Here is a 12,977-nt window from a genome sequence, read left to right as displayed (position 1 = left end):
GAGGGGATATGGATGTAGGACAGTTGTCTTGCCAACCTGAGTAGATATACAGGAATGTTATATAAACGAGAAATAAACTTCTGTTGTGTCTAGTTATTATATATTAAGGTTGATTTGTCATAATGAATTATCCTACCTTACCACACAGTAATCCCTCAGGAGGGTAACTGAGCTAGTTCTTAACTGATCTTTCCCCTCATAGTCTATTCCCAGCACAGAGTAATCTTTTTGAAACCACAGTCAGCTCATGTCACTGTTCTGCTCAGAACTCTCCATTGGCTTTCCCTTTCACTCAGAGTAAAAGCCAAACCTTCACAATGCCTTATAAGGTCCTCTCTAACTCATCTCTTACTGCTTCCTTGCCTCCTCTTCCCTGCCCCTGTTCTGCTTCAGCCCCACCAGTCTTCATGCTCCTCAGATACAGCAGGTGTGATCCTTTCTCAGCCCTCCTGCTGACTCCTCTTCCTGGAATGTTCTCTCTGATACACACTTGGCTCATTCGTTCATATGCTTCAAATCTTCCCAGCAAGGCCCATTGTGACCACTATATTAAGAATTATACTTTATCATCCCCCCAGCATTCCCAGTCTTTTCCTGTTCTACTTTGTCTTGTCTTCACAGCACTTTTCATTTTGTTACATACTATATAGTTCACTTATTTATTATTGTTTATTGCTGTTTTCCCTTACTAGAATAGAGGCTCTATGCAGGTAGCGATTTTGGTCTGTTTTGTTTATCAGTATTTCCCAGGTTCCTGGAACAGTGCTTGACACATAGTAGGTGCTTAATAAAGACTTGTTAATTGAATGGATGGGCGGTACAATGTGCTTGTTTTATTCTTAGTCCTTTTTAGAGGACATATTCTGTTAGGTGGGAGCGTTGAGTTTGGGGCAGGAGTGGGAGGAAAGCACTCTAATTGAAATTAGAGTTTGGCCACTGGTTGCGCTATGTGCTCACACAGCCTATAGTGCAACTTTTGGTTCCAAAAAAATAAAGATTCACATGCTCATATATCTTGGTGTTGTGATAATCTGTTATTTAACACTTATAAAATGCTTTGTAGATAGAAGCATTTTATATGAATGCTGACTGATAGCTGCGAATTATTGAAACCAACCATTTATTTAAAAATCATCCTATCGCTCAAAGGCTATTTTTTTTTTTGCCATATATTTCTTTTGAAGTGGTCTTTTAGTGCTGTCTTTTGCTCCTGTTTAAAATTCAGCTATAGGCCTGGCACGGTGGCTCACGCCTGTAATCCCAGCACTTTGGGAGGCCGAGGCGGGCGGATCACGAGGTCAGGAGTTTGAGACCATCCTGGCTAACATGGTGAAACCCCATCTCTACTGAAAATACAAAAAAAGTAGCCGGGCGTAGGTGGTGCACACCTGTAGTCCCAGCTACTTGGGAGGCTGAGGCAGGAGAATGGCATAAAACCCAGGAGGCAGAGCTTGCAGTGAGCTGAGATCGCACCACTGCACTCCAGCCTGGGAGACAGGGCGAGACTCCGTCTCAAAAAAAGAAAAAAATCAGCTATAGTAAATTCCTATAATTGTTTGTTACCTAGGCATCCGTCTTGAATATTAAGTTGGACTTTTTCATACCAGAAAAAATCACCCTTAACACAGTTAAGGTCTTAGTCACCCTTGACACAGTTTCTAATTCCCTACCTCCTGCCAGTTTCTTAATGTTGCTGATCCAGATATTTGCCTTATGCGGCCTCCTTTGTTGACCTCCCTTCGGGTCAGCTAGGTACAGCCTACTTGACTTGCCCCCCAACCCCCATACCCTGCATGGGCTGCCCAGATATGTCTCATTGACCGCCTCTGAGTCACAGCATGACTCCACGGAGCTCATGCCTGCTTTTTGTAAGCCCACTGGTAACACCCTGGGCCGTAATAAAGTGCTTTGATCTCTTCCTTTCTCTCTTGTGATCCCACCTGCTGGTTGCGTGTGCAAGTGGCCTCCTCACTTTTCTGGCATTTTGAGGTGTGCTGTCCTCTTCTCTGCAATAATCATCAAGTAATACACTGCTTCTGTTACATCATGCACTTTGCTTTTTTGTTTCCTTCTCTGTGTCTCACCTGACATATCCATACTTCACTCTCCTCCTGGTCAGGGCTGTCCTAGAAAGTGGCTATCTTGGGAGAAATAAATTGGACACAGGTCAGACAAGAGCCACAAGTATATCTGCTGGTATAAAAAAGTTTCCTGTGACACCTCGTCATGGGTCAGACTGGCCATCGACTGGATAAAAAAGTATCCTGTTAAAGACAAGCTATGTACATCCGTGACCACTTCCCCTGGAACCCTGTTAGGGCAGGGCTTGAATTTATAGCCACTCTCCAGAGTGGCTCCGACCTCTCTCTCCAAAGAGAGACTCCAACACTAAGAGGAAAACACACTATCAGAGTTGACAAACAAGCAGTAAGATATGCATTTGAGTAAAAATCTGTAATATCCTAATGTAGACGCACATTTGTAAAACTGAAGATCACAGTGACAATTCCAAAAGGAACTTCTTTACCAGTTAATTATTAAATAAACAGATTGGTAGTTTCCACACCTTAACCACTACTGGTTACTTGAATCTAAGGTAGGGAAATAGTGAATACAAAGAAGTTTGAATTTTGAAACTTATGTATTATCCTTTTCCAATGCAGTCTGATTTTTTGAAAACTGAAAACCAAAAAACTAATCTTAAGAAGCTGAGTTTTTCGCAAAGGGTTTTCTCAAGTTTTTTTCCTTTTTTTTTGAAATAGAGTCTCACTCTGTCACCCAGGCTGGAGTGCAATGGCGCGATCTCAGCTCACTGCAACCTCCAACTCCCGAGTTCAAGTGATTCTTATGCCTCAGCCTCCCGAGTAGCTGAGACTACAGGCACTTGCCACCATGCATGGCTAATTTTTGTATTTTTAGTAGAGGCAGGGTTTCACCAGGTTGGCCAGGCTGGTCTTGAACTTCTGACTTCAGGTGATCCGCCCACCTTGGCCTCCCAACGGGCTGGGACTACAGGCATCAGCCACCATGTCTGGCCTTCGCAAGTTATTAAGTAGTATTTATAGAGTATTAAAAAAAAAAAACTTTGTAAATATTCTTTATTGAACTAGTAAAATTTGATCGCAGATAGTGAGCTAACTTATTTGGCATGCTGAAGGTTAATGGTTTTCTTTGAGAAAATGTAAAACACAATGGAAAACAAGCTGCATTTCTAGTACTGGTAACTAGAATGCTGTAGCACTGAGTAGGAAGGCAGGTATCTGAAAGTTTATCTTACTACAAATGGAGTAATAAAAGTAAAACAATCTTTGTAAGTTTCATAACATATCTGATTCTCATTTTCCTGATTTTTTTCCCCTGTAAGTCACTTCCAACTCTGTAGGTCTTTGATAAGTATTCCTCCACTTTGCTGTTACTCAGTTTTTTTCTTGAAGATTTTGTAAGTTTAAACTTTATTGATTTGTTGAAGCTTAGCTATTACCATATTGATATTTTCTATGGCTTAAAGTGCAGTAAGAAAAATAATTTAGAAAACATAGTGAAAATATGTGTTTCAATGGAAAACTGCCTTGTCTGCATGCAGCACATTTTCCCAAGTTACCTGATTCTAGCCTTTCCTTGGCTTAGGCCTATTTTAAACTCTGTAACTTGTAGATAACTGGTAGTAATGCATTTATAGACATGTATATTTTGCCTTGTCCAGCGAAGGTTCAGTCATATACCTCTCCCATGCATACCACTGTGGAAAAACTCATTTTGCCCTTATTGGCACATTCATTTCAAAATTTCTAATCTATAAATGTGTCTGTTCTTCAGATTATCTTTTGAACTGGTTATATCATCTGCCTGATCCCCTCATTGATTAATGATTACAATTAAACTTTTAATGTGTTTATTTTTATATCTGTATGAGTCATGATTTTCCTTTATTTGTGAATTATCTTTAAACAGCAGTTAGATCCCTTACTTTGATTTTTTCACTTAAATATAACTGTATCTTAATATGATGAATAATTTATAAGAAACTTGTAAAGTTTGTTATTCAATTCTAATTTTGACTTAAAATATGATAGCAGTGTATATATAGAATTACTATGATTATTTTCCTAAGCCACGAGGCAGTGACAGTGGCTTCTGTTTCTCTTCCTCCCTGCCCTTCCTCCTTCCTTACTTTATAGTATAAGAAATTAGAATAGATCCAAAGCTACAGTTGAATGCTGACTGACTTACTAGCCTTTAATTCGGAATATACCTCTGTAGATAGCAAATATCAAATGCATATTGTTCTCCTTTTCCCCTTCTACTTCTCCAGACAACAGAGCCATTTTGAAGTACGATGCAGAACCAAATCTTCAGCTGAGAATACTTATTTTTTAATGTATAATCTTTATATACATATTCTCTAGACTGTTACCTGAAAAAAAGTACTATTTTCCAGTGTAGTCATATTATTTTCATGTATGTAATGTGCTAGCTTTTAAGAAGCATCATATAGACTTCCAGACTAGGTTTAAAATGCTAAATTGCCTGCCTATGTGTATCAATTTTCACAGGGCGAGCAAAGGAGATAATGATTCCTTTGACTTCTGACCCGATGACTACCACTGTAGGCAAGAACAACGTTAAACATTTTTGAAATTTTATAGATGTTTTAGTGTCATTACCTGCAGAATTTTATTGTTGGTTTTTTTTGTTTTTTTTTTGTTTTTTTTTTTTGGGAGGGGGGGGCTACTGTCTTGAACTGTAGCCATGGAAAAGTTTCCTTACTAAAAGAAATAATCAGGAATAAGAAAAAGAAATAATATAACATTGTTGGGGAGAAGAGAAGGGAATTAACATTTATAATACTTTTATTGCTTATTTCTACTGTTTTCAAATTTCCTGTGGAGAGCAAAATACTTCTACATTAAAAAAGCTCTTATTGTCTTTGTTGAAAATAAGATACAAGAAGTCAGACTTTAATTTGAAAAAATATAATGTAGTGAATTAGATTAAAATGTTTATGTATGAGGAGAATAGGCCCAGCATGGTGGCTCATGCCTGTAATCATAACACTTTGGGAGGCCAAGGCAAGAGGATTGCCTGAGCCCAGGAGTTCAAGACCAGTCTAGGCAATGTGGCAAAATCCTGTGTAAACCAAAAGTATCTGAGACAGGTCTTAATTAATTTAGAAAGTTTATTTTGACAGAGTTAAGGATGCATGCTCGGGAGGCAGGAGTGTATGCCTTTCTCTAAAGATGATTGTGAGGGCGTCAGTATTTAAAGGGTAAAGGGCAGATATTGGGGAAGGAGGAAGGAATTTGAAAAAGGTGTGGGTAGGCCGGGCACGGTGGCTCACCCCTGTAATCCTAGCACTTTGGGAGGCTGAGGCGGGCAGATCATGAGGTCAGGAGATCGAGACTATCCTGGCTAACACGGTGAAACCCCGTCTCTACTAAAAATACAAAAAAATTAGCTGGGCGTGGTGGCGGGTGCCTGTAGTCCCAGCTACTCGGGAGGCTGAGGCAGGAGAATGGTGTGAACCTGGGAGGCAGAGCTTGCAGTGAGCCAAGATTGCACCACTGCACTCCAGCCTGGGCAACAGAGCAAGACTCCGTCTAAAAAAAATGGTGTGGGTAGATAAGAGACAAATGGTTGCATTCTTGAGTCTTTGGTCAGACTTTCACCAAATATACAATTTACCTTGTGAGGGGAGATAGGGAAATAGTCACTTAGGCCTTTGTCTAGCTCAGTGAATCTGCATTTTCCCATCAGAGGAAGCAGTCAGATATGCATTTGTCTCAGGTTGGCACAGGGATGACTTGGAGTTCTGTCCTTTGTCCAGTATTTGTGAAAGTAAGCTATCAATTTACATTTCCAGGGTGAAAGTCAACAGAATAAAATGGGAGGCAGGTTTGCCTGATGCAGTTCTCAGCTTGACTTTTCCCTTTGGCTTAGTGATTTGGGGGTCCTGATAATTTATTTTTCTTTCACACCCATCTCTACAAAATTTAAAAAATAATCAGCTTGTTGTGGTGGCATGTGCCTGTAGTCCCAGCTACTCAGGGGCCTGAGGTAGGAGGATTGCTTGAGCCCCAGAATTCAAGGTTGCAGTGGGCTGTGCTCACCACTGCACTCCAGCCTGGGTGACAGAGCAAGACCTTGTCTCACAAAAGAAAAAAAAAATGAAAGTAGTTCATTGTTTATAAAACTGCACAGTAAATGTTAATTTAATGAATTTAATTGATATTTTAAACATTGTAAAATGATTGATCTGCCGTTCAGTTATTTATTGAATTCCTATATTGTACTATGTATTTTGTGCCACATTCAATAATGGTAGATTAACTTAAAGTTTTTTTCTCCAGTGAAATAGCATATAACATTTATGCAAACCATGCTATTGTTAACAGAAAAACCAAACATTGTAAAATATTTAAAAATTCATTCTGAGCCAATATGAGTAACAAGACCCAGAGAACATTCTCAGGAGCTTGTGAGAAAATGTGCCTGAGGCAGTTGGGTTAGTTCAGTTTTATACATTTTAGGGAGACAGGAATTATGAGTAAAATCATAAATCCATACATGGAAGAACATTGGTTCAGCCTAAAGAGGTGTTATATCTTGAAGTGTTATAGTCATAGGTGGATTCAGATATTTTTTGATTGGCAATTGGTTGAAAGAGTTAAACTTTGCTTAAAGACTTGAAGTCAGTAGAAAGAAATGCTTGAGTTAAGGTAGAGGGAGTTGTGGAGACCAAGGTTCTTGTTATGTAGATGAAGCCTCTGGGTAGCAGCCTTTGGAGAGAAATGATGGTAAATGTCTCTTTTAGACCTTAAAGTTGTCACATTCTTGTTTAATCACTCCTAGGTCCAGGAAAGACCTAGAAAGGGAAGGCCTGGCTGTATTAATGGAAATTCTCCACAGTTGCAAATTCCCCCACAAGGGATGGCTTTGCAGGGCCTTTTCAAAATATGTCAAAGAAATGTATTTTGGGATAAAATATTAGTATCTCCTTTAGAATCTGCTGTCTATCATATGATACTATACCAGAGTTGGATTGGAATTTGGTATCTTATTGCCACAGTTCTGTGTTGTCAGCCTTATGATCTCTATTTCAATGTTAATGCTGGTCAGTTGTGCCTAAACACCAAAAGGAGGGGGGGTATGAGGAGGCATGTCCAACCTCTCTTCCCATCATGGCTAGGAATTCAGTTTTTCAGGTTTCTTTGGGGCCCCGTTGGCCAAGAGGGAGTCCATTTAGTTGGCTGGAGACCTTAGGATTTTTGTTTGTTTGTTTATGTGGTAAAACATTTTATAGGCATCTTTTATTTTCAGTTAGAAATCATTTTTCTTCTCTTCACTTCTCATTTTTCCTACCCATTTTATGGTATCATGAAAAAATGTTAACTACTAAATACAGAAAATTGGAGAAAGCAAAGCATATAATTCAATACAAGTACTCATTTTAAAACATATCTTAGTTACATTGAGTTCAACCAGTTTTAGTCTGTAAACAGTTTCCTATTATTATTAATTTATAAACAAGCATATAAATGTTTGTGTAAGCATAAAGATGTTTTTCCTATAGCATGTAACACTTGAAGTTCCTCATTTGATGTATTTGCAAGTAAACTAATTTGGGGTTATTAATAATCATTTTTATATTACGAATTCCTTAATTTAATTATCCAAGTACTGTTATATTGTCTCTGAGTTTGAAAAGATGATTCCAAATCACCACTGAAATAATCATACCTTAGATCTCAACAAAACATCTAAATGCTATTGTAGAGGAAGAAAAACTTCTCTACCCTATTAGATTCAGTAGCTGGGATTTTTGGACTATACTGACAAAAGGCAGATTAGCAGGAGAAAAGGTTGATTTCACATGCACATGGAGAGGGGGATCTCACAGAAAAGAAGTGAAAACACCAAGGAGGCAGTTAGACTTGGGGGTTATATACCATTTTAACAAAGGGTGATAGAGATAAGAGACTAGACAAAGAAAAAGGGATTTGGGCTTGGCAGGGTGGTAAGTTGTGGGAAGGAAATATGTGATAAATAAGAATTTTTAGTAAGATTTGTTATGCAGACTCAGGTCATCTCAGGAGATAAGAATTGTCTCTGGAGTTGGTTTCCTCTTCCTAGTATGGTAGAAGAGTACATCTTTACATATGGAAATTTTCTTTACAAATGTAAATTTCTTTTACAAAAGGGAATTTATGCTATGTTTTTAGACAGAAAGGGGGAGTACAGAAAGTGTCTATGTTTGATGTTTCTAAATTGCCTTCAGTTTAAAATAATTCTTATGCCAATGTAGCATGTTTTAGGGTAGTATATTGTGATCCCCTTTACTATCTAGACATGAGAGAAAAAAAATCTCAACTTAAGTTTTGATTGACATTTCAATTATAAAAATACAGGAAAGATGAAATTGGTGTGTGAATTTTATTTTTGATATAGTGCTTATTATATATAAAAATACTCAATTATCAGTGCTTACCTAATTTCTTTTAATTCAAAATTATTTTGGGTAAAGCAAATAATTATTTAGTAATGTAAGGCCATAATCAATTGTTTTCTGAAGATGATTACTTAGGCAATTAATGGAGGCAGATTATGGACTTACTGTAAGACTATTGAATAAATAATCAGTATTTGTCTTGGATTGGGAAATGTAATGGATTGCCACACCATTTGCAGCCACCAGTCTCACTACTGTCACACTTCTTTGTACTTGTCCAGGATTTTCCTTGATAAGTAGAGTATTTTCAAAAACTCTCCTTTAACCTCAGTGCCATATACCTTCAACTACCTGCAAATATCTCATGATTTGAAGGAAAGGTCATGATCTCTTCTCAAAATGTTGGGGAACCCCATTCTAATGTGTCTTAAGCTAATCTTAATTTATATTGTTGGCTGGGTGCGGTGGGTCGAGCCTGTAATCCCAGCACTTTGGGAGGCTGAGGTGGGTGGATCACGAGGCCAGGAGATGGAGACCATCCTGGCTAACACGGTGAAACCCCGTCTCTACTAAAAATACAAAAAGTAGCCGGGCGTGGTGGCGGGCGCCTGTAGTCCCAGCTACGTGGGAGGCTGAGGCAGGAGAATGGTGTGAACCCAGGAGGCGGAGCTTGCAGTGAGCCGAGATCAAGCCACTGCACTCCGGCCTGGGTGACAGAGCGAGACTCCGTCTCAAAAAAAAAAAAAAAAAAAAAGAAAATCATATTGTTAAAGGTGATATTAGGTATATAATTAATGTACGAATACATTTTTAAGAGTTATGATATTATGGTCAAGATTGAAGTTCCTTTTATGCCTTTTCCTTGGCCCCCTCAGGTCTGTTCTCCACCCAGTTTCCTTGAGGTAACAATTTGAATTTGGTATGCATACTTCCAGATCTCTATTTATGCCTTAAATACATATCATGTGTGTATGTGCTTTTTCCTAAACAGTGTCATTCTGTATTGTTATTTCATAATTTATATTTGTATTCAATCATTTGTCTTAATGATTTTGCCATGTTAGTCTCGATAGATCTACATTATTCCTTCAAACTGTATATTATTTACATTATAAATCAGGTTAGTTATTGCCCTATTGGTGTATATTTAAAATATTTCTTTTTTTTAATGTATGTATGAGTGAATGAATGAATAAATGAATGACAGCGTCTTACTCTGTCACTCAGGCTGAGAGTGCAGTGATGTGATCATGGCTCACTGCAGCCTCAACCTCCTGGGCTCAGGCAATCCTCTCATCTCAGCCTCCTGAGTAGCTAGGACTACAGGCATGTGCCACCACCAAAAAAATATTTAAAAATATTTTGTAGAGATAGGGGTCTTGCTATGTTGCCAGGCTAGACTTGAGCTTGTGGCCTCAAGCAGTTCTCCTACCTTGGTCTCCCAAAGTGCTGGGATTACAGGTATGAGCCACCATGCCTGACTAACCCATTTTAAAAATGACTATGAACAGTGCATATGAGAACATTCTTATTCACGTTTTCATGTGTACATGTGTATGTCTTCCTTTAGAGTAAATACTGAGCATTTCACATTTTTAGTTGGAAAGGACACTGCTAAATGGTTCTTTTGAGTAACATTTTATCATATAATGCTATAGAAAACTAATTATCTAAGACTTAAACATTGAAATTTCATCTTCGTAAGCAAAGGTTTATTCTCAAGCAGTTGCCTGACCCCACTCTGTAAGCTCTGGACTAAAACTAGAATAGCCATCATCTGTAGCTGTAGGAGCCAGCTGACATATTCTTAGTACATTGAGTTTTATGAGCAGAGATATTATTATGGAACAAGGCCAAATCAGGTGGAACTTACCTCGGGAAGATAATAAATAACCTGACTACAACCTCACAGATAACAGAAGATTCATGAGGGATAAAGTATTATTTAAGTATATGATATGGTTTGGCTGTGTCATCACCCAAATCTTATCTTGAACTGTAGTTCCCATAATTCCCATGTGTTGGGCCAGGGACCCAGTGGGAGGTAATTGAATCATGGGAGCAGTTACCTTCATGCAGTTCTCGTGATAGTGAGTGAGTTCTTACGAGATCTGATGATTTTATAAGGGGTTTTTCCCTCTTTTGCTTGGCACTTCTTCTTGCTGCCGCCATATGAAGAAGGACCTGTTTGCTTCCCCTTCTGCCATGATTGTAAGTTTCCTGAAACCTCCCCAGCCATGCGGAACTGTAAATTAATTAAACCTCTTTCCTTTGTAAATTACCCAGTTTCGTCACGTATGTCTTTATTAACAGTGTGAGGATGGACTAATACAGTATAATTTTAATGAAAAGTTAAAATCATGACTCTCCTATAGATATGAAAATGAACACATGTTAAAAATTTATTTTACTCATAAAATATGAGAGAACTAGGCAGATGTTATAATCGGTTGAAAGGAAAACTCCAAAAACTCTTATATGGAGTCAAGGAATATTGAGATGAATTGCACATGGAGACAAAACTAGTTTTTCCACTCGGAGAGAGGGTAGGGAAAAAGTCAGTTCAACTGCCAATATGCAGGAAAAAAATGTATCTATTAGTTACCTACAACTTAGGCAGTACCAAAATAGCTCAGACAAAAGGCACTGGGCTAGAATCTGATAAGCCAGTAGGATGTGCTATAGATTAGGTGTCCCCAATCCCCAGGCCATGGACCAGTACCACTCTGTGGCCTGTTAGGAACCAGGCTGCACAGCAGGAGGTGAATGGTAGGTGAGCCAGCGAAGCTTCATCTACAGCCACTCCGCATTGCCCACATTATTGCCTGAGCTCCGCCTCCTCTCAGATCAGCGGCCATATTAGACTCATGAGAACACGAACCCTATTGTGAACTGTGCATGCAAGGGACCTAGGTTGCATGCCCCTTATGAGAATCCAATGCTTGATGATCTGTCACTGTCTCCCATTACCCCCAGATGGGACTGTCTAGTTGCAGGAAAACAAGCTCAGGGCTCCCACTGATTCTACATTATGGTGAGTATATAATAATAATAGAAATAAAGTGCACAGTAAGTGCAATGTGCTTGAATCATCCTGAAACCATACCCCCACTCTTACCCTGGTCCATGGAAAAATTGTCTTTCACAAAACCAGTCCCTGGTGCCAAAAATGTTGGGGATCACTGCTATAGATGATGCACAATTTTTTATTGAAGCACAAAAGTTTTTCTATGCTGTGAGTAACTATATCAAGTTTGCTGAAAACAATATCAGATTTGGCATCTAAGCTGTATGCAGAACTAAGGGAGAAGATCACTGAAAAGATAGGCTTTGAGTTGCTTTGGGAACTGCCATATTTAACCAAATTCAAATGAGTCAGTGTCAAAAAGACAGAGGGCTTGTTCCCTTTTTGCCATTTTTGAGTAAGAATCCTAATTGTGCCTTGAGCCCCACCACTTGAACAAGTAACCTTGAATAAGTTATGTCATCTCTCGGATGCTCAGTTTCTCCACTACCATGATTCTGCAATCTCACTAGTTGGTGTATACCCAAAGGAAATGAAATTAATATGTTGATGAAATATCTGCGCTCCCATGTTCATTGCGGCGTTATTCATAGTATTCAAGATATGGAACCAATGTAAGTGTTCATCAGTGAATGAATGGATAAAAAAAATGTGGTGTATCTATACATAATGGAATACTGTATATTCCATTTCAGTATACAGTGGAATACTGTTTATTTCAAATTGAATACCAAAGGAAGTCCTGTCATTTGCAACAACACGGATGAACTTAGAGGGCATCATGTTAGGTGAAACAAAGCAGGCCCAGAAAGACAAATACTGCATGATCTCACTTGTGGAATCTAAAAATGTTGAATTCGTAGTAGCAAGAAGTAGAATAGTGGTTATCAGGGGCATAGGGAAGGAGAAGGAAAGAACGTGGTTGGGGTGGGAATTCAGGAGATACTGGTTAAAGGATACAAAATTTCATTTAGGTTGGAGGAATATGTTCAAAAGATCTGTTGTACAACTTAGTGACTATAGTTAATAACAATGTATTATATACTTGAAAATTGCTGAGGGTAAATTTTATGCGTTCTAACCACACACAAAAAAAAGCATGTGAAGTAATGTGTGTGTTAATTAGCTTATTTTAGCCATTCCACAATATATACAAATATCAAAACATCATGCCATATACCATAATACACACACACACCCCTTTTATTTGTTAATTATAAGTACATTTAAAAGAAAAGGTGAATTTTGCCCAGAAAAATAAATAAAATGAGGATGATAATACTATTTCATAAAGACGAAGTAGAATAATTCCTATCTTATTTTGAGGATTCAGTGATCTTTAAATGTAACTGAAACACTTAGCAAATAGCAAGAGCTCAATAACATAGTATGTGGTGTCATCAAAGTACCTACTAGGGAAAAGCTTTTTTGCTGTTCCTATGATTTTGTAGTTGGAGTTGGCATCTTGTCATTCAGGACTCACTTTAAATGTCATCTCAGAGAGAG

General features: G+C 38.4%; 1 protein-coding gene across 5 annotated transcripts in view; it reads left to right on the top strand.

The window, feature by feature from the left end:
• The window catches only part of CHN1 (chimerin 1), a 207,957-nt gene that overhangs the window by 73,946 nt on the left and 121,034 nt on the right, over positions 1–12,977 (top strand). The window contains exon 1 of one of the 5 annotated variants that reach the window (XM_054549517.2): positions 11,462–11,480. The exons of the other annotated variants lie outside the window; for them this stretch is intronic. Within the exon in view, the coding sequence (XP_054405492.1) occupies positions 11,478–11,480 (3 nt within the window). The 5' untranslated portion in view covers positions 11,462–11,477. Of the gene's footprint in view, positions 1–11,461; positions 11,481–12,977 lie in introns of those variants that run through there. 5 annotated transcript variants of the gene reach the window in all.

Source organism: Pongo abelii, chromosome 11 (genome assembly GCF_028885655.2).
Source record: "Pongo abelii isolate AG06213 chromosome 11, NHGRI_mPonAbe1-v2.0_pri, whole genome shotgun sequence".
Classification (NCBI taxonomy): domain Eukaryota; kingdom Metazoa; phylum Chordata; class Mammalia; order Primates; family Hominidae; genus Pongo; species Pongo abelii.
The sequence above is the reverse complement of the archived record's forward strand: the minus strand, read 5'-3'. Positions and strand labels throughout refer to the sequence as shown.